The sequence below is a fragment of the Thunnus albacares genome, chromosome 6 (genome assembly GCF_914725855.1).
Source record: "Thunnus albacares chromosome 6, fThuAlb1.1, whole genome shotgun sequence".
NCBI lineage: Eukaryota > Metazoa > Chordata > Actinopteri > Scombriformes > Scombridae > Thunnus > Thunnus albacares.
Genome location: NC_058111.1, coordinates 7,285,400 through 7,306,818, shown reverse-complemented (window position 1 = coordinate 7,306,818; position 21,419 = coordinate 7,285,400). Strand labels below are relative to the sequence as shown.

Genomic DNA, 21,419 nt, shown 5'->3' with positions numbered 1-21,419 from the left:
CCGTGTGTTGAAGTGTGTGTGTGTGGCTGAATGCAAAACGAAAAGAAGAAACATGAATGTCAAACAAAGTGCATTTATTGGGATTCATTGATTTTTCCTTCAGTTTAATATACACATGTAATACAAGAACGTGAACTGAGAAAGTACATAATATCTCCTGTACTAATAAATCTCATTCGCCACGACCTTTAACCTTCATCGACCCGTGCAAGTCGTCCGCTTCGCTGCGTCCGCTGGTTGTCTATACAAGTGATAGAAAGTGAGACAAATCTGACCAGGGTCCGTCTTATAACAGTGATCAGTCAAAACGAACTACATTAAATGCTTCCATATAAATCACTAATTGTGGTAACTCATCTGTAACTACAAAGGGTCATTTTTTTTTATTTTTCATTGACACATAATGTCCAGTGGAGACAGAAGATTTAGGATTGTCTGAACTGTATCACAGCACATCAACGGTGAAAGCTGACGAGGTTTAGACGCTGAGATATCACAGGTGTGCCTACGTGTACCATTTATGTATAGTGACAATAATTATCAGCTCAGTCTTGATACAACACTGGGTTTTTTTTTTTTTGGAAAACAAAGTATTTGAGTTATTTGTAATTCATCTGTGTGGAGTCTATAAAAACTATACATCGAAATAGAAAATGATGACTTTCACCTTAGTTAAATGGCACATTTAAGCTCAAACCAATATGGCCAGAGGTTTTTTTTTTTGTTTTTTTTTCTATCACAGCTATTCTTGCAATTATTGGGGACCAAATGAAGGGAGTGTTTGAAGCTTGGAGCAGGTTTGTACAGTATATGACACACTGCAAACTCGCCATGCAGGTTTCCGTTGTGACCGAGATGGAGATTTTACTGAATCATGCATCAAATGGCTAAGTGCAAGATGAGCTGTCAGCCTACTTTTTTTTTTTTTTTTTTTTTTTTTTAGCCCCTTTTACTCATCTGGACAAAGTGTTGACTGTGTTTGTTTACACTGAGTAGACAACTTCATTTTCAAGTTTGTCATACTGCAAGAAGCGAGTTCCTGAAGTCTTCTTTTTTTGGAGGAGAAAATAGAATCTATATTTGGAGAGTGTGGAGCAGCGATCCACGTGCTTCTATTAATGGAATAGCTCATAAAAGGATCATCCTCTGAGTTTCTTCCATGTTTTTTGGCTCTTTCTCTTGCAAGTCTGCACCCTTCTGTCTATGTCATCACTCCCTTCTTTATCTAGAGCCAGTATCTCACATCACCTTGCATTTCATTTAAAACTTCTCATTTTTATTTATTTTCTCATATAATGGCATCATATGTATTTCTCTCTTTTTTTTTGAGTATTTTAACATAAAGATACTTCTTAACTTGGCCTAAACAAAGCAGAATTAGTCCTCTCTGCAGGTAAACGAGGAGTGATGCTGAATGTGTTGTCTTGAAAGCAGGACGGGTTGATCAATGTACATGTGTGGTGGTTCCCAGTGGTGCTCTCGCTCCCACCAGGAGTTTCCGGCCTCCTCCGTATGTTTTTAAAAATAAAGCTCTGGGGGCCCCCGGAGCCATCACCAGCTTTCACCTTGTGCTGGCTCAGGCCCCGCCCCCCCAAAGCGAGGTCCATCAGGTATTAGCAGCTGCTGTGACCTTCTCATAAATCTGCAGACTCCCATCGACGTACGCTGTCCCCCTTAACTTTCCTCCTCCCAGGTAGACGTCGTCTCTCTCTCTACTTCTCATTATCCATCTGTTGCTTTTGTGACAGTGATAACTTCAGTGTTCTGTGTCTGCATTTGTTGTCCCAGTCTCTTATAACTCTTGTAATGCTTAACATGTGATGACGACTACAGCACAGAATCAAAGGATGACAAAATAAATCACATTTACAGACCAAATGTCCTACACAGAGTGATACTGAATAACTTCCTTTTTCAATTATTCTTCTATGCGTGCGAGGAACGTCCTCTGAGCTGAATTATGTCCTAATCCAATTAGAAGTGACTAAGATCTCTCTGTTGTGTTTTCACTGTCCGGTCTTTGCTTTTTCCAGCTCGGTGTAGATAAAACATGACTGCAGACAGGGTCGACGGACGAAAGACTGTGATGATTTTTTAACATTTACAGGTGATACTGTATGTCGGCGTGTGTTGATATTCATGAGATGCGTGAGAGGTCTGTGTTTATTCTTTGTGCAAGAGCTCGCTTTTATGGCGGTTTGCCAGACAGGTAGGAAATCAGCGCAGCGATGGCGCAGATGTACGTTATGATTCCAAACACGATGGAGAGAACTGAGAGCCACAGAGCCTGGCGAGATGCTGCGTTGGCCCCTTGAAAATCCCCCTGAGCGGACGCCTTGTTCGTCTGAGAGACAGAAGAGAAAGGAGAGAGAGAGAGATAAAGGATTAGAGAGGGGTAAAAAAAGAGGGAAGAAGGGCATTCGTCATCATTTGTCAATGTCCTCCCTGGCCTCCACTTTCCTCTTCCACTCAGTCCAATCACACGCTAAACCCATATTATGTTCCATCTCTGAATCACACCCAGCGTTTGTGCCTCATTCATCACTTTCTCCTCCTTCCTTCCTTCCTCTCTCCCTCTAGTCCTTGTCTTTGACTCTGACCCCTGTTTTAGGTAGCACTCCACAATATTGGAAATCTATCACCTTGAGGCTTCTTGTTATGACTCTAATTAAACCTTAACGAAGGCCATTGATCTGATCAGAAAGCCTTTGCAGCTTGCCGCCAGTTAGCTTTGCAAAAGCATTAATGGGATTTTTTTTTCTTGCACTGCTGGAAGGATGCCTATATAAACTAGTGGCCTCTGGCAACTGGAGATAGTGGTGTTAGAGGGAGTTTCCACAAGGCCAGTGGTAATAGTGACTGATGAGATAGTTCGTGCGGTGATGTTGTTCCCCTTTTGTCTTTGACCCGCTCCATATTTCCACCAACTTTATCTTAGAGGAGATTAATTAACTCAGCTAATGAATTAACAAGCCATATTTTTTAGAGGAAAAACACTCTCACATGAGCCGTAGGTATCGCATTACATCTTTATTTTTATGAATTTGTCAGTATCTTTTGTTGTCAAACCCTTTGTAGAGAGTGATTTTAGGCTGCTAGAGTGGAGGAAGGTGGTTGTATTGGCAGGATGCTGACACAGTGTCTGCAGGTAGCAGCGTGTTTGTTGTTAGATTCTCTACTTGCATATGATGGCTCAGGATCAGCTGGAGTTAGAAATATGAACATTGTAAAACAGGGACAATACAGTATACTGTATATGATAGTATAGATATCGTAGCAGGGGCGACTAGAGATACACAGCTCTTATTTATTAGATCAGTGGGATCACTAAATCACTTAAGGATAAAAATATATATATATACATATTTCTGCTACATAAACTTGTCTCAGTTTTGTATTTGCTCTGGTTGTTGCTTTTGAAATATGCATTAGAGTTGACTACATTTCAACCTAAACAACCCAAACAAAGACTGTTCACACTGTTCTTTTCGTTCCTGCTTCTGTGTTTTTAGTCGGCACACCTCAAAACAACTTCTGATTCTAAAATGATCTGAACATATAAAACCACAAGACACAACCGCAGATCTTTGTGCATTCCTCCTTTGGATTGTTCAGCTCTGCTATTTCAAGGTTCTTGTGGCATAATCCTGCAAATCTAGATGTAATCCCTCCCTGTCTTTACTCCGAAGCATGAATTCCATAATGTCCGCATTTGAGACACTGAACCTGTTTTCAGTCTACACACACTGCAGAGGGTAAGAAATCACCCTCAGCTGTGAACTAAAGTGCCAGGTTGCATCTTGTCAGCTCAGGACTAAGTGTGTGTGTGTGTGTGTGTGTGTGTGTGTGTTTGTACCTTCTGTGAAAGGTAGAAGGCAGCGATGCCCAGGGGCCAGAAGCAGCAGAGCATGGAGAAAAAAGCCAGACCCAAGTAGTCCTGAGGGATCATCAGAGGGAAGTTGTTCTCACTGTCTGTATCACTAAAGTCATCAATGGATGAGTCCTGAGGATTCAAGTGCACATAGATGGAGTTCAGTTTAAAGGGTCCAGTAATACAAATGACAGTGTTATCTGTTAATGCTGATAGTTTTGGGTTTGTTTTCACAGGTTTCCGCCTCCACACCAATGCAATGGAGATGAATGTCATTTTGGCTCACATCATTGGAAAACTGCATTAAAAATTCAGCAACATCTCTCTCCAGAAGCAGTGTCTCCATTACTCTGGATAATAAAACAGTGTGAAAAGTTTTCATAGCGACTATTTCTTTGGTGGTAGCAGTTCCACTGAAAACTGCTACCACCAAGTGTATTATTCAAAATACGAGGACATTGTTTTTGGAAAGACACATTGATGTTACATGCTGTAAATGTAATTTTAAAATTCTGTGAGCACCACAAATGAATTTCCCTTTCAACTTTGTGGCCACTCATTGCTTGTCCGCTTGCTTGTATTAGTTTTATCAGGTATTGGGTAAGTAAAACCAAATCTACCTGCATGGCTAAACACCAGGACAAGTGAGAAAAAAAGATTTTTGTAATTTTGGTGAACCAAACCTTTAGACCCAAAGCTTATTAATTCAATCAAGTGTGTATATGTTGAGTATTGTTATTTTAAAAATGCATTAAACATACAAACATACATAATACACTAAAACTAAGCTACTAAGCATTAAAATGTTGGTTTTATAATGTTCATGTCCTCACAAACAACTGGAAAACTTTGCTGGTGCCTGTAAGATAATGTGACTGAATGAGGTTAGTCTGAATGTGCACTAGCTCCGCTGACCGCAGGCGATTCATGACTCGCGCATCTTTTTGAAACAGCTGCATATTCAATCTGACTCTTCCTCTCTCTGTCTTTCTGACCCTGTTATATTACTTTCCTTGTTTTATTTTAACGCGTGAAATAATAATGCATTTTCAAAAGATGCACCTGAGCGGATGCATCATCGTCAAGGTTATTTTGATGATTCTGATGTCACTCGCTGCACATGCATGTTCTGCTGGTTTGAAAAATAACTCTCTGATGTTAAGATTGATCTGTTCTATCTGGATTTTATTCTCAGATATCAGGAGTGATCCGCCTGGAGCATTTTTTGTTGACATAAAGCAGTTCCGATGTCAGGGAGAAGATGGGGAAATCTCTAATCAAGAGGAAAGCCAGACATGTTTTAGTCATTTAACTAAGTGTTTGTGAAGTGAAACTAAAGAGAAAGAGATGCTGTGTTGTGCTTCTTTAAGGTCACTGCAAGGTTTTATTCCAACTAGCCTGCACCTTTGCATCACTGCACTACTGCCAGCATTCAGAATGAGCTCGAGAAAAAACATTATTTCATGCGCTCTTCTTTTGTCCTTGTGGAGCAAACTCTCAATGTTAACAGCTAAACTTTGTGGGCAGCTGATTGCTCTTGATTTTAATGCTGTATGGTACTACTGAGTGTTTGTTTGTTAATCAAAGTAATAAATGTAGAATGGCCTTCAGCCTTTTTAGTACACAGTGGGTAATTGGATTTTTCATAATCATATAATCAACCAGCAGCTATTTGTGACAGATGCAGCATATATATTCACATGTTGACGCGTCGTTTTGTTCTTAAAAGGTCACATGACCACTCTAAGCGTCTTAAAGCTAATTTCCATTACACTTTAGGGTGGGCTCTGCTCAATAGTCAGTGAAACAGAACTGACATCCTCCATCGCTACTGTAGTGTCATTACCTGCACCGCAGCAGGAGAAGAGCTTTATGTAATCTGGCTTTTTGACAGTAAGCATTCATTTGCCGCCTAGCCTGAAATACATTTCTCATATGTCTATTTTAAGTTCCTCTTTGGTTCCCAGATTCTGTCCTGAGAATATGAGAGTCTCTTTTAATGCAAAGCTCCTCTATGAGGATGTGGTAGAAATTAGATTGTCAGACATGATGATTATTTATTTGTTGCTGGTTCACCTCTCTGTCTTTGAGAATCATCACAAAGGGAATAATTTGTGTTGTTTTTCTATAACTGTCATTATGTCTTATGTTTAAATTTTGTATTCAAATGCATAAACTCTGTTGTCAGTTCACCAGAATTTTTTTTCTCAGCATCGTGTCAGTGGGATGTCTTACGTCAGAGTCAGGAAGCAGGTCGTCTTCATCATCCATGCTATAGGACATGCTGTGGAAGTCCTGCGTCTCAGCCAGAAGCTTCCTCTCCAGCGTAGAGCCGGGCCGAATGTCCACAAAGGTGGTCTCCAGGTAGTCCTTGCTGAGCAGGGAGTCTGCGTGGCCCCAGATGGGGGGCGGTGGGTAGAAAGACTCCAGTGTGCGAGGTAATGAGCAGGGATCCAGTAGCTGTTGCTGCTGAAGCTCAGGAGGATGTCCACAATAGTTCCTCCACGTTAAAGGAGGGTAGGCTCTGTCTTCCTCACACTTAACCAAGATTCCCTTAAACAGCCCACCAGGGGCCTGTCCAGGTCCGGGCCCTTGCCCCGGCTTTGATGCTTGGCTGTTATCGGGGCTTTCTCCCAGAAGAGGGTGCTCCAGCTCATCTAGATTCTCCATCCCGCTCTTTTAATACCAAGCACACGAAAGGCCACCACATCAACAACCAAATGTAATCTACAAATCAGTCTGCAGCAGCGTCTCCCTGGAGAGCGTACGATGGGTTTATGCAAAGGCAGCTGCTTTGCTGGCTTTAGTGTTTCAGTGATAATCCATCTTTAATCCAATTCTTTAATTTTTCTCTTATTATAGGCCTGATTCCAGAGGCAAACAACACATGCCAGGTTAATGTTAGAGTGAAATATCCTTAATGTGCCAGTGGTAGCCGTCTCCTGTAGGGTATGGGATGCTGTGCTGAAGGATTCAAGATCCTCTTTTCCTCACATGTCATAAGCGATTTGTTTCAGACCTTGATGGCTCAGGGTTTGGCCCATGTCTTCCATTTCACATGATTGAGTGTCTCAGTGTTCATGAATATGCTAATGTCGGCTACTTTTCTCGCTCATACAATATGAAAGTGTCAGTTCTGATGATGGAGGACCTTGATTAGCCCCAGACAGGCTAATGAAAACACTGGGCAATGGGATTTTAGTGTGATTTGCCCTCAGGAACTCATGGAAAATGTCTCTTGCAATAAAATATGAAGTCTTAATCTAAGCACAGTGTCATGGTATTAGTGTGAAAGCTTTGGATGTCAATCTTTCCCTTCAAGGGTAAAAACAGTTCTGGATGGAAATGGGCAATGAGAATTTAAAAAAAAGACTTTTAAGCTGTCATGACATACAGGCGTATGTTTGTTCCTCTGCAGGAGTCGGGAGGGGGAAAAAAAAAAAGTGCATTGACACTGCCTTCAAAAACAGGCCAAAGGCAGCGGACCCTTCAGATGACTGGACTGACGCACAGCGGGGTGTTTTGAAGCTTGAATATGCACAACCTCCGGCTGCAGTCAAACTAGTGCCGCAATGAACGGATTGGGGCCATATTTGAGGGCAGTTAATCTGTAAAAGCAATGAGGCTCCAGAAATAGAATCCTATGGTGCACGTCGGTGGGTCAGCGGGCCTGCCGACATGCCTTTTCCTCTGTTGTTGCTGTAGGAGGCGATAATGAAGAAATCCAAGTCCTCCTGTGTTGATTTATGGGTTTACTGTTTGCCACGGCAGCGCTCCTTTGGGACATGTATTTTTAATGTACCCCGTCCACCTTAAGAGGGTCGGGTAGTTTTCTTATCCAGGTCTCCGATGAGGATGAGGAGGTGCTGGTCTGTTAGGAGAAGAACAAGGTCACACAGTTACAGTAAACTTAAATTAAATTACATTAATTAAACAATATAACTCTTCAAAATTGATTTAATTAGATTTTGTATCATTACACAGTAGTAGTTACCTAGTTCAGCTTTATTTATTCAGGAAGTCTCGTTAAGATCAAGATTTAATTCGCCCAAGAATAAATTACATATAAACAACATCACAATAAGTCCATCGTAAACACAGACGCACTAATTTAAACATTCGAAAATATGTTTAAAATATATCAGTAAGCAGACAAGTGTCTCTAACTTCAGTTTGTGCAAAGTACCAGAATATAAGGTACAGTGAAGTATCTGCTATTGTCCCTGAGGTGTAGCAGCTACCTGGCGCACAGCTCAGTGTCCGGTGTGTTTCAGAGGAAGGTCTGTCCCTGGGTGTTTAAGAAAACTGCCAACACAGCATCACACCTCTAAAGAATTCACAGCTCATGACAGACAGAGACACACACACACACACACACACACACACCAAAAATCTGCATTCCTGGTTACTGCAACGCTGCAAAATGGCCTGAGTTTTAAAGATACCCCAAATGTAAGACGACAGTATACTGCTGCAGCAACCAGGCCACATCTAGAGCTTTAAGATTCTAGTTTTTTGAATGGAAAATGTAATCTGGATACCTTTTGTTATTTATTGTTTTTTACTGTATTCTAGTTGTGAGGAAACCATGTAAGAATAGTAAACAACTGAAACTGAAATTTGACATGGAAGAAATGCAATGTGCAGCAGTTTGCTGCTTTAGGTGAAATATTGAGATAATCAATCTCATCTTTTATCCCTTGAATTTCTGTGTGGAGTTTGCATATTGTCTCTGTGTGTCTGTGTGGGTTTCCTCCACTTTCCTCCCACTGTCCAAAGACATGTAGGTTAGGTAAACTGAGAATTGCTTTTAGGTGTGAATGTTCACACTAAACCAGCTAAGTTTGAAAATGTGCCTTTTTCTTTCTGTTTTGGTCCTTCATCCGCACTGAGCTGGCATTTTCTCATCTGAAAAGTGAATTTTTGGACAATGGTCATGAGAGCAGATTAATCTGAAAACGTCAACATTATGTTTTAGTAGGTTACGGACAAAAATTGAGCTTTTGAAAATGTATGCATAAGGACCAAACATGGTCAAAGTAAACCTTCTGTTGTCATAACTTTCTCTGTGATCACTCATTTTAAATGACGACCACATGGCGCAGCCATTGCCATTAAGTATTTATATGTTTTGTTAGATGACTTCATGATCATAAATTCATGTTTTGAGCTACATTTCAGTGAAGCAGCAACGGAGATACTGTTCACCTAGTTAACAGGTACTTTTAATGTTCAAATCACTATTTTATAGTTCACAACAGAAAAATAAAAAAACATGTAAATGAGAACAACTAAATTCTGATGTTTTCCTTTTGTACAGGCATTCAAGTGTGGATGGAGGACTTTACGAAAATGAAAACACTGATGTGGGCGCCGGATGTTTTTACATGTACATTCAGTTTTCAAATTTAGCCGGCTTAGTGTGACTGTACATGTGTTAGTGGACCTATATAGGCTATTCCCTGTTTCCCACTTAATGCATACAGCCATAGGCTCCAGCCCCCAGTGACCCTGCACAGGATAAGCTGCTTAGAAAATGGATGGCTGGACATGTGCACCTGACTGCCCCATAACATGGAAGTGATAAATGACTTAAGACCTTACTCTGTGGTGCTAAATGGTTAAGTCAAACTCACATAGGATCGACTTTATGTGTTCCAAACCGACAATATCTAAAATTAGAACGTAACTGCGTGGTGGAAAAAAGCTACTGTGAGCTGAGAAGAGAAGAAAACAGTCTCTGTATTGTGTGTTCGGGGCCTTTTCATTACAGTTAGAATTTTTTAAAAAAGTGTCATTTCAACAAACCACATAATATATCATCAGTAAGTATTCATTCTGCATGGCAGAGTGCTTCACAGACTTGATATCAATTCAGTGACTAATTGCTGCACGCTTGGGCTGGCATAGTGCTGAGGGCTGCATTCTGCCCTGTGCGCTGATACTGCTTCACCGTGCAAACCCCCCTCTTCCCCCTCTTCCTCCTCCTCCTCCTCCTCCTCCTCCTCTTCACCCACCCCATAATGAAGGGCTAGTACCTCTCATACTGGAACACGCTGAGTGATCGTTCAACACGCTGACGTCAGATCTGAGCAAACTGACGCCCCCACACACACACACACACAAACACATACATCTGGACATATGGTGCATACTGCACGCATGCACTTGTGCTCACTCACACATTAATGTTTGTAGCACTTCGCCAGCCTCTCCTCTCTCTCTCTCTCTCTCTCTGTCTCTCTCTCTCTCTCTCTCTCGCCACAGCTTCATTCCAGGAGAGATGCACTCAGCTTTATTAGACTCCCCCCCCTCCTCATTCCCCTCTCACCACCACCACCGCCACCACCACCACCACCCTCCTGCACCGCTGCCCATCCACCATAAAAAGACTTCTGTCAGCTGTATTATAAGCCTGCCTCCTTTTCTGATTCTGCAACGCTCATAAAATATCCAGTCAGGTGGAGGGAAGGTTGCAAGGACGCCCCTGCAAATCACCACAGACACTTTAACAAGAGCTCCTCTCCCTCCCTATCTCTCTCTCTCCTTTTTAGTCGCTGCCATACACGTACACAACCACACATCCCGCTCAGCTCCCTCCATTACTTCAACCTCTTTTCTTTTGCTGTTTTATCTGACTCCTTCTTGTTTTCATAATCCGGCAAAATACTGTTTGCAAAGTCACTGTACAAAACTTAAAACTCTGCTTTTTTTTTTTTTTTTTGGTACAATTTGCTGCATGAAAGAGAAATCTTGTTTTTATGACATCAGAATGTGCAACCAACCTTTAAACTGCTGCCACAAAAGCAGAGAACTGTTGCTGCTGACTTATACTGATTTTCAGCTACTCTGCAGTCTTTACGAAACACACTGATTCTCTGTCTCTCAGCAAACTCACACACACACACACACATTTGTGCACAAAGCTGGAAGTAATTGCTGTAATATTTCAGCTGATATAGATCGAGGAGATGCAGATACAGTGAACACACTCAAGGAAACGAAATTGCATAGTGGCTGTAGGAAATTGGAGCTGTAAAAGCCTGTAGGCTCTAATAAAAAGACATCTTGAGGAACATCGATGTCAGGCTGATAAGACCGGAGCAGGCTTCGAGATACGCCAAACAGAAATCTGAAAACCAAAGTGGCGGTTAAATGGCCCTATTGATTTTATTTCCAAACCCCTTTCTCACTCTCTCTTTCTCTCCCTCTCTCTCTCTCTCTCTCTCTCTATCCCTGTTTTCCTTGATCTGTGTGGTGTCACTGATGAGAGGAGAGAGGAAACTGAACAGAAAAGATAAGCAAAAAAAAAAAAAAAAAAACAGGCGGCGACGTAGGGTACATTGCACAGCTCGTGAAGCCCAAAGTAACATCATGTTCCTATGGAAACACATTCACCGTGGAGTGGAGTGCTCACTGCAGGATAAATGAAGCAGAGGCTAATTTGCCATTTCAGTACTGTTCCTCTGTTCAGCTTGATAAGAACTGGATGGGATAATTCCAGCGTAGCTGTGCCTTCTAGTAAGGATGTGTTACTGTTACACATTAGACGGCAAAGGATGGATAAATTCCACAGAATTACTCTATAATAACAAATGAGTGCAGTCACACCGGCGCTGGGTTTACTTGAATCCCCCTGTGCAGAATGTGAGTATGACAGCATGAGCTCATTAATCAGTCCACAGTATGCCCCACTCTAACTCAGACACACACACACACACACACACACACACACACACATGCACAGAGTCATTTCCCCTCCTTCACATAACTACACATCCACTTACAAACACACACACACACACACACAGTCCTTTGCAGTCTTGCATCATCTTGCCCTTTTCATACACACACACGGTTAATGAACCCTTTGAAGCCCTTCATGCCCTGCCTCCTACACACATCACACACACACACACACAAATTTTCTCTCTCTCACACACACACACACACACACACACACACACACACAGACTCTGCTCGCACAGCTGGTGCCTGTGTGCAACGAAGCCCAAGGAAAGAAAAAGTTACCCATCTGCAGTATGTTTCAAATAGCTCCGGCATCTCTGCAGAGTGTGTTGTAGGTTGTACTCGGTGTTCTGTTATGTGCATCTGTGAGCATCGTGGGACACACTGTACAGCGACTGGCTATATCTCACCATGTTGTGTTGTTTGTGTAGTTGAATGACGGTGTGTGTGTGTGCATGTGTCACTTGTGCTTCGCTGCCTTCTACAGATGTTGTAGTTGTATGTGAACGGTACAAATGCTTCACCCTGTAAGATAAGGTTACATTCCTGTATACCAACATCCATTTGTATGTATTTCAAATTGGTCGTAGTTTCCCAACTTATAGGAAAGGTTTTGTTTTCATATATTTAATCATCACTTCTGTTGGTCACGAATTTACTCACAAGGTTCATTGCTATGATCTGATAACACAGTTCTGTTATGGAGAGCCACAACACGGATGATAAGACAGATTTTAAACAAATCTCCAGTTTCAACATGTTTTCTAAACCACTTATTTGAAAGTGCAAACAAATGCGACAATCGGTTTAAGTAATAATCTAGTTAATAACATCCATTTTGTTGTTTTTTTTATATCTAATCCCTTGTGTTGCTCGTTTGTTAGTGGATGACGACATGTAAAGTAGATGATTTTGCACAGAAACTGCCAGTAGCTATTGTCAACATTAAATATATTGAAATTTGACCATTATTTTACAACATAGAAACTCCCAAAAAAACATTGCAAGGATTCAGTTTTTGACTAAAACTCTTTTTTTTGTGCAGTGGCAGGAAGAACATCAGTCATATCAAAGGTGGGTGGAAAAATGACTAAATTATATCCAAATTTAATTAAAGCCAATCGTATTTTGGTCATTTCTCTCACTTCATGGTAAAACCTGTGCAAGTGTGAACAGTGACAGGAGTTGAAAAACCACCACAAGGCTAAACAGACACTATAAGGCCACACAGGTGACATCTAGACATCTAGTTTGCATCAGCTGTGTTGCAGTGTGATGACCTGTATGTGCCTGCGTGTGAGTATCCGTGTGTGTACCAGTATTAATCTCGATGTGTTGACAGAAATCGGTTCACACGTTTGAGGGGATTCACCTCCAATCAGGGAAACAAAAGGCTGATCTCACAAGCTAAAGCTGATGTTTTAGGGATGATTTGGTTTGGTTAAGCTTAGAATTATACTTAAGGTTAATGAAGGGGTTAAATTTCAGTATGTAGCAGTTATGTTTAAGGTTAACGAGCCTTTAGGGAAATATAATGTCTTCACAAGAGATTAAAACAAGCGTTCATTAGGGTACATGTGCAACAACAAGCTGAATTATGTAATTAGCCTCTCACAGATCTTGACATGAGAGATGATGTATTACATGGTCTCATCATCATCATCATCACAGAGGGAGGGCCGCTAATTGACAATGACCTACCACCCCCCTGCAGAAAAACACACTGCGCGTCCTTTGGAGGCACTCGGACTGCCTTTTTCTCACACTGTCACTGTCTCACGCCGATGAACGTTTTACATTTCACATTTCAATATACAGTATGATCTCTCAAATCAGATTCTGGCAGAAGACCGGAAGACTTTCAGATTTTAAATATCTGGATAAAAGACGAGCATGTGTGAAGTTCAAGGATGCGGCTGGGCTGTGTCAGGTTGTCTGATGTTTCAGGAATGCTGCATATACAGTTTTATATTACTGCACCCTGAGCTGTAAATAGCTACACAAACATAAACAATGGAGCAGAGCTGCATGTGTTTGTAAAGGGGGGGGGGGGGGTGGAGGGGGGGGCTATACAAGCTCTGCTGTTGGGGTAAAAACAATCCGAAGTAGCACATATTCTCTATTGTGTTCACAGGAGAAAAAAAAACAGTGAGAAAATGAAATTTCAGTTCAATTAAACATAAATATTCCCTGGTGTTCAGGTGTATCAGTCAGCTCCACCTTGTCATAATCTTACAACATACAACATTTGTCCCTAACAAACAAGCATAGATTATTGACAACAGTGATTTGGGTATCATGTAAATCAAATAATTAATAATTGAAAGGTTTCATGTCCAAACAGAGATCCACTTAAGACCTGCTATTAAATTACAGCTGACATGAAAGTCAAACTTGAACATAAGTAAAGTTATTTCTAATATAAACCTTTAACTGGTAAAACAATGAAACCTCTTTTAAAACTGAGGTTATACTTGCTTCCTCTTGCAGGATGTAGACTAGCAGTTTTATACAGCCTAAGTAATAGCAATGCTTTCACATTTAATGATTTAAAAATATACGTTTTTTTAATCTATAACTCTCCAGAAGGATTTGCTAATGCACTTTCATAATGAGGGGAGTGGATAATCACACAGAGAAGGGATACACAGAATTATTTTAAGACATATTTAAATACTAATGATACTAATAATAAACAATAATGCTATAAAACTGCCACCATAAACATCCTCATAATGCAGAGTTTCCTTTTACTCTCTCTCCCTTCTTAATACCCTCAGAGAGCAGCACAGGGTTTTCCTCTGGATTGCTTTGAGTCTTTTCTCACCTTTACTCAGATCCGTCCTGCTCCGTCCTGTCCTGTCCTGTCCTGTCCTGTCCTGTCCTCAGGATGAGTCCTCAGAGAGGAAAAAGAGGGGTATCCAATGTCCCGGTTTCAACAATCCAGATCCAGCATTGTTTTGTTTGCCTCCAGTAAGAGCATGTGCAGAAGGTGTGCATGTATATGTGAGTGTGAACAGATTACATGTATCCTGCATGTATTTGTGTGGCAGCAGTGAGGATGAGAGAGTTACAGAGTCAAACTGATGCGGCTGTGAATGTGGGTGCAGATGCCTTCTATATTACACCTGTGCAGCCCGGCAGCAGTAATGTGCATGCTTTGTCAAAGACTCCCCTTCCCCCTGCACATCTTCTCTTCTCCCATCCTGCTCGGCTCGCTCTCTCCTCCTCACAGGAACGAGAAGGTCTGCCATTAATCCTTGTTGCGGTTGTAGTGCATCTTAAACCGTGCCAACTTTCTTCTGCCACTCTCAGCTTTTTTTCTCTGACTTTCCAAATACTGCGCTACAGCTCTCTTCCTCTCATCTCCTCCTCCACTTCTCTCTCTCTCTTTCTCTGCCCTCTCTCTCTCCTTTTTGCCTTTCCTCAGCTTTGCTACCTTATTAGGGCAGAAAAACTGGGTCCTAAAGTCTGTTGGTGCATTGCCTGAGCATGTGTGAGTTGTATTTCAATTACTCCGAGGTCCTCATAAGGATAGAAACAAGGACACACATGCTAAGTAAAGACATTTTGCCTTTTCTTACTTCTTAAAGAGGATTAGCGGGGTCAGAGCTTGATTTTTTGGTTGGAATTAGGATTGGGGTTAAGACAAGGGATGTAGAAGGAAGAGGTTTAAGGTTAGCCTCAGCAACACAAATGTGTGTGTTTATTGGGATGCCAGTGGATCTTAAGGATTCTGGACAAGCTGCAAATGCAATATTCTCAGCATGCAGCAAGGTGCAAGTGTGAGATGAAAATCGCCTCGACGCTGCTGTAGCAAACACAAAAAAACGGACAGAGAATGCAATCAAAACAGAGAGGCGAGGGGAAACCAAAGGTGGGGGAGGTGGAGAATAAGGGGGGTTGTTGTTATGCAGTGCAGTAGCTTCGTGTATGTGTATGTGTGTGTGTGTGTGTGTGTGTGTGTATGTGCTAGGCAGCCAGATGCCCCCCAGCGAGGATGACTCCCCTTTGTGTCAGCCCTTTCATGTCCGCTTCACCCTATGACCCACTTTACCCGCCCGAGCCTGCCCACATTAAGTCGGAAATAGACTCAAGATGCAAAAAAACAATCGTCCCTGCTTCAAGCTCGTGCTCATTTGCCTCTTTCACGGGATGCCGTGCTAGATAAAGCTCAAGCATTGCTGGACACCAGCAATCAATGAAATCCACAGGGCTTACGCTGAGTATTTAATGAGGTGCACTGCTCTTAGCTAGAATCCCCCTCCCCCAGGAAACGGTTTAACCTTTCGGCTGTTTTTTTTTTTTTGTTTTTTGTTTTTTTGGTTGTTGTTGTTTTTCGGTTCTTTCCAGCCGGTCAGCAGCACAGCCGTGAACCTGCCTATCTGATGCTCCATTTGTCTTTGGCTGTCAGAGTGACAAGCAGCCTCTCAGTCCATCATGAAGCAGGGATCAATACACTCTGCTTAGTCCGAGCACATCCTCTCGCCCCCATCACTGCATTTTCTTCCTTTTTCCTTCTCTCTCTCTCTCTTTCTCACTCTCTCCATGCTTCTCCTCCTTCTGCTCTCTCTTTCTCCATCTTCATCTCTCTGTTTTACTTATTAGAAGAGCAGAGTAAAGGACGGGGAAGGAGATGGGAGGATTGATTTGGTTGTGGAGGGGAGGGGGTGGGGGGGGGCAGTGAGAGGGGACAGCTGAGATGAGGGCACTAATGACATTGCATAGGGTCAGACTGATGTATCGCTTTGTTCATGTCAGACTGATATTGATCCTACAGTAGCAACATTGTCAACCCCTTCAGTCCTGATCCTAATATCTTGAAATACTTTGGGATGCACGACTTGGAAAGATCGGCTGTTGGCACAAAATAACAGATATCAGTGACTTCAATCCAAAAATATCTGTATCAGCCCTCCCTGCATTCACATGCTGTCACTTTATGCAGCAGAGAAGTTCATGAACACCATTGTTGTTAAAGCCAAATAGAAATAATTGCGGATGATATTACGCTTCAAGAGAATCTCTTCAGCTTTTGAGGGCCATAACGATCCACCCCTTTCCACAGAAGGGAAAGTCAGAATCATTTGGTTTGGTTTTTACAGCAATGGTTCAGAAGATGGATATAGTGGATTTGGATTAACCAACTTCTTTATACATGCAATCCTTGTGTGCGTGTGTGTCACATGCCACTGTCTGCCGTAGAGGGAAGGTCACTAGGTGAGAATAAGACTCTTACCGCCTAACCTGTCAGTCATTTTCTACAAGCCAATTTAAGAATAACAAGCTAATCTGGGATTGAGACCACTTCCAGGTGAGATGGCGAGGACCACCTTGCAATGAGATAACAGGCAGACACACGCAACCCCCGTGCAGACACATTAAAAGAGACTTAAGTTCAATTACAACATTCTTGATGAGAATGAAAGAAGAAAAAAAAAGCTGCAGGCAAATAGAGCAATGCTTGATATTTTAAGGAAGCTCGTGTTTTTCCTTTAGGAGCGCAGTGGCAGCAACATCTTGAAAGGCCACCTCAGCAAACGCTGTATGGGAGGATGAAGGAGGGAGAGAAGGGGTGGCGGTGGTGGAGGGGGGGGGGGGAGTGAAAGCCTGAGGTGGTGAGTAGCTCATTAGGGAAAACACAGCTAATCCAATACTCACTGAGGAGGGGAAACAAAACCACTTTGGAGTTCTAAAACATAATTATTGCTAGATAGTGTTAATTCACTGCGGTTGGCCTGTCTCCATTAGATTTCATTTATTCAATTCAGATTTCAAAAACTTGTGCTGAAGTGTCAAAGATGCTTTTCTCTCAAGCCTGATGTTTGTTTGTTTTTTTTGTAAAAAAAAAAAAAAAAAAGAAAGCCCTAGGGAACATATTGATATTTTAGCAAGATGTAATCTATTATCCTTGTTACAGAGAAGGGCTAACAAGATATCCTGTTTGTGTGCCAAGCACTTTAGGCAAAATGCAAATGTAGACGCTCAATCTCCCGCCTGGGCTGCACACAGCTGATGAGGGTTGATTTGTGTGTGTGCACGCTGCAGTACGACGGGGGTTTACACGCCATCACAGAGGAAATGCAGCCTTTGTACTCCATCCCGCCCTGAGAGACAATACATCATGAAAGTCATGGCTCATGACTCTTTCCTTTTTTATTTTTTTTCCCACGAATGTTCTCGCTCCTCTCTTTGCCTCTCTTAGCCTTTAGATGCTTGAATTATTTATCTTACATAGGCCTAAGGAAAGGAGAGGAATGCAAGGAGGGATGCAAGGACATTTAAAATGCAGAGAGCTCAGCGTGAGACACACAAACACACCCACTACTGTACATGTAAATGTCAGGCATCACTCTCAACCCACACACATACAGGCATGTTTACATAAATAGACACAAACACACACACACAAACACACACACACACACACACACACACACACACACACACAGATAGAGAGTTTCAATTTGGATGCATGATTCAGTGATCACGGATGCCTGAAAAAAATGTCACCGTTTACATGCTCGGAGATAGCTTTGGTTTTCTATATTTGGAGTGTCGGTCTGCTCGTGTAACAGGGGAGAGAGACCTAAGGGAAGAGAGTGTGTGTGACAGAGAGAGAGAGAGAGAGAGAGAGAGAGAGAGAGAGAGAGAGAGAGAGAGAGAGCAAGAGGAGGTGTGATGCTTTCTCAGGAGGAGAGAGATTAATGTACCGGTAAATTGATTACACGGCGAGCTGTGAGGAGGACAGAAAGTGATGCACTGTTGAGGAGCAGAGTTTGGGGACCGACAAGTCAAAACTGCAGCTTGTTGTGATGTAAACACTACCGTGGTTTCATCACCATGGCACCAGGCGTGACACCTGTGATTAAGGTGTAACGTTTACGGCATCGATAGGATCTTTAGATTAAAAAAAAGTGTCCATCACATCATGTTTTCTGGCTTTTAGGCTGTTTCAATTTAAGGCTGTCATGCTTTAAGTTATAGTGTAATGCTATTATAGCAACATGATTGACAGTAATGCAGCTGCAATGTGACAATCTAAGATTTTTAAGCTATATTTAAACAATTTATCCTTAAGTGTTGAATTCAAAGGCGTTTAGGTGTCGGCACTAAATATGCTGGAAACAAACCTATAGATCCCAGAAACACTAAAAACAAAACCCACTGAAGAACACACAGTTACTCTACTGTCAGTAAGTATTACATTTATAATGATTATAGTAGTAATGCATTTTGTTTTTGTGGAGAAGTGTTGCTGCTTATGTTTGGGGTAGTGTGTTTTTGTTTATAAGGTTTGTCTGTTTTTTGTTGGGGGGTTTTTAAGCTTTAATACAGGACAAATTTCTCTTGTGAGAGACACTAAAAACAACCTTGTCCTTGACTTTGAAATACCATTAGCTAAAATGATAGCATAGATGCATAAATTTACTCCGCCTCATCAGTGCCAATCTGTATTAAGAGAAATGGACGATTCTGCTGTCCCGGTGGCTAACCTGCAACTGAACTAAAGAAAACAAAAGTGCTGCAAAAAGCAATTTTCATACAGACTACCATTATACAAGAGATGCTGCACCTTTAACTCAATTATTTCTCTTATTATGGACTTTCTCAGGGCCTATAAGGGCTATTTTAGTGTGTGTGACTGCATCTCAACGTAAAGTCTCAGGGAAGGAGTTTGCAGAGAGCTGCACAACATGAAAGCAAACCTGGAGGAGAAAAAACGTTGGTATATTACGTGCGGCGGGTGATGAAAGTGCAACACAGAGGCCATACTGTGGTGAAACAATGACTGTAGGTACATATAGAGAATAAGGATGAAAAGCTTAGAAGTGCACAGGAGTGGTTTGAGAGTTTTGAACTTCTTGAAGTGCTGACCACGGCAAACTTTTTTACAGCCACCTCTCAAGCCTATGAGGGATGAGTGTTCGATCCTTCAAAAGATAGATTTTGGGTGGAGTATCACTTTAATAGTGAGGAACTGTGATTGAAAGGGAGACGGAGGCAGAGATATTAACAGTGTCCTGGAAAGTGACCACCCAGAGAGTAACAGTCCTGTCCACTTTATTGATGGGACACAGCCCCTGGCTTGGCTAACAGCGATTGCTTCAGCAGCTCGATCCTGTTGAAATAGGACTGTGCAGCCAGAGTATTATTCATCTGTCCTCTGTCTCTTTGGCATAGTCACAGTCAGTTTCATTCCTCTCTAACATCCATACCGATGAGGAATGTGAGAAGAAAAGACCTCGACCTGATGGCGGTCGGTCAATGCTAGGTATGAAAACATTACGATTTGGTAAACTTTGGCAAATTTAACAAAACTTCAATAAACAAATGTTAATTATCAGCCAGTTTTGGCTAAAAACCATTAACCAATCAACTGAGAGCAAAAACTTGATTCAACATATTGAAAACTGAGTACATAGTAAGTAGTAAGCCTGAAGTGATCTTCATGAGAAATTAAATGTTAGTTACTTTCGTCATTCCATCCTGACAAACAAACCACGTCATTACAAATCATTTCACCTTGACAGTCATCTGGCTGACTGGCAGACTTTTAGGCACCAGCGGATCAATCTGATTAGGAAAGCAAAATCAGTCTGTTACTTGTCGTCCTCTCTTGCAAATGCTTCTGGCACTGCGAGTTATTAAATCCTTGAAAAATAATTTGCCCTATCTGGCTCAAATATGAACATTCATTTTATGTGTTTACACTCTCCCCCAGAGAGACAAAGGTAAGGCCATCCATCCATCTTTGATAGAGTGGAGATTATATCGGTGTGATAAGCTGTAAAACATTAAAAATTAGCTGTAAAACTAGTTCCTTAAAGGCTCTGATGGATGTATTCGGGAATTCAGTCAAAGCACCATATTATCTGTTTCTTCATCCCAGAATCCCAAAGTATCTGATTAACATTAACATCTTCTAAAGAAGAAGGCAGGAAATTCTGATAGAAGAATAAACTATGGATTTATGGAATATGTCAAGTAGATTCTCAAATATGAAATGGGATCAAGGACGTTTTTCTATTAATTCAGAATTACTACAACATTGTATATTCAAAGTCAGTACTGTAAAATTGTCATTATTTATTTATTTATTATTTTAATTTATTGTATAATTTATTGTATGATGTATCACCGGGTGACACACCCACACACACATTATTTATGTATATCATTAAAAAAGTGTATTGTCATCATTAAATGGGCTATACAACATAAGTAAAATGTATGAAATGCCATGATGACAATAAAATAAAGTATATTAAAAAAAAAAGAAATGGAAAAGAGAGCAGCAGTCATGTCTTATATGAGACACAGTGGGACACACAGTTATAACTGATTTATTTACTTTACGTTAAAGTGTTACTGTAGCTTTGAAGCAGCTATGGCTAGCGCAGCTGTGTGCCACTGAAGTTAGCATTACTCACATATCTAATTAAGGTTTTAAATGAACTTCTGAAATGATTTACAGTTATTTGCTTTGTATGACTGTCAAATATCTAAGGATTTAGATTGCATTTTACTAGAGCTTGCACTGAAAATAGAAAAAAAAGCAGTGTTGACATGGAGATGTAACCAACATCAAAGAACCGGAGGATAAAGTAAAAGCCCGTCTAAAAGCCAAGAAAGCAAACACATTATTGCACATGTAACCATGAAATTCTACACAGACATTCATGGCCCCCAGAGGATGAAGCCTGATGACTTTGGTGATCCCTCGACTCTTCCTCTAGCTGCACTGTGAAGTTGATATTTTTGGTTTTGCTGTGAAATTCAGTACGGTTATCAATAT

General features: G+C 41.4%; 1 protein-coding gene across 1 annotated transcript; it reads right to left on the bottom strand.

Moving 5' to 3' along the window:
- Positions 1–57: 57 nt before the first annotated feature.
- Positions 58–15,018, bottom strand: tmem91 (transmembrane protein 91). The gene is made up of 4 exons (XM_044355268.1): positions 14,448–15,018; positions 6,107–7,742; positions 3,857–4,003; positions 58–2,344 (listed from the first exon to the last, which is right to left on the bottom strand). The coding sequence occupies exons 2-4, from the start codon at positions 6,539–6,541 to the stop codon at positions 2,189–2,191; spliced, it is 738 nt and encodes a 245-aa protein (XP_044211203.1). The 5' UTR covers positions 6,542–7,742; positions 14,448–15,018; the 3' UTR covers positions 58–2,188.
- Between the last annotated feature and the right edge of the window lie 6,401 nt (positions 15,019–21,419).

What these genes read in the sequence shown, in the direction of transcription:
- tmem91 (XM_044355268.1), bottom strand. Translation starts at nt 6,541, where the DNA reads ATGGAGAATCTAGATGAGCTGGAGCACCCTCTTCTGGGAGAAAGCCCC. An exon ending in ACCTGCTTCCTGACTCTGAC is followed by an intron (nt 4,004 to 6,106) that starts GTAAGACATCCC and finishes TTGAATCCTCAG; the next exon opens with GACTCATCCATTGATGACTT. An exon ending in CCTTCTACCTTTCACAGAAG is followed by an intron (nt 2,345 to 3,856) that starts GTACAAACACAC and finishes TCTGTCTCTCAG; the next exon opens with ACGAACAAGGCGTCCGCTCA.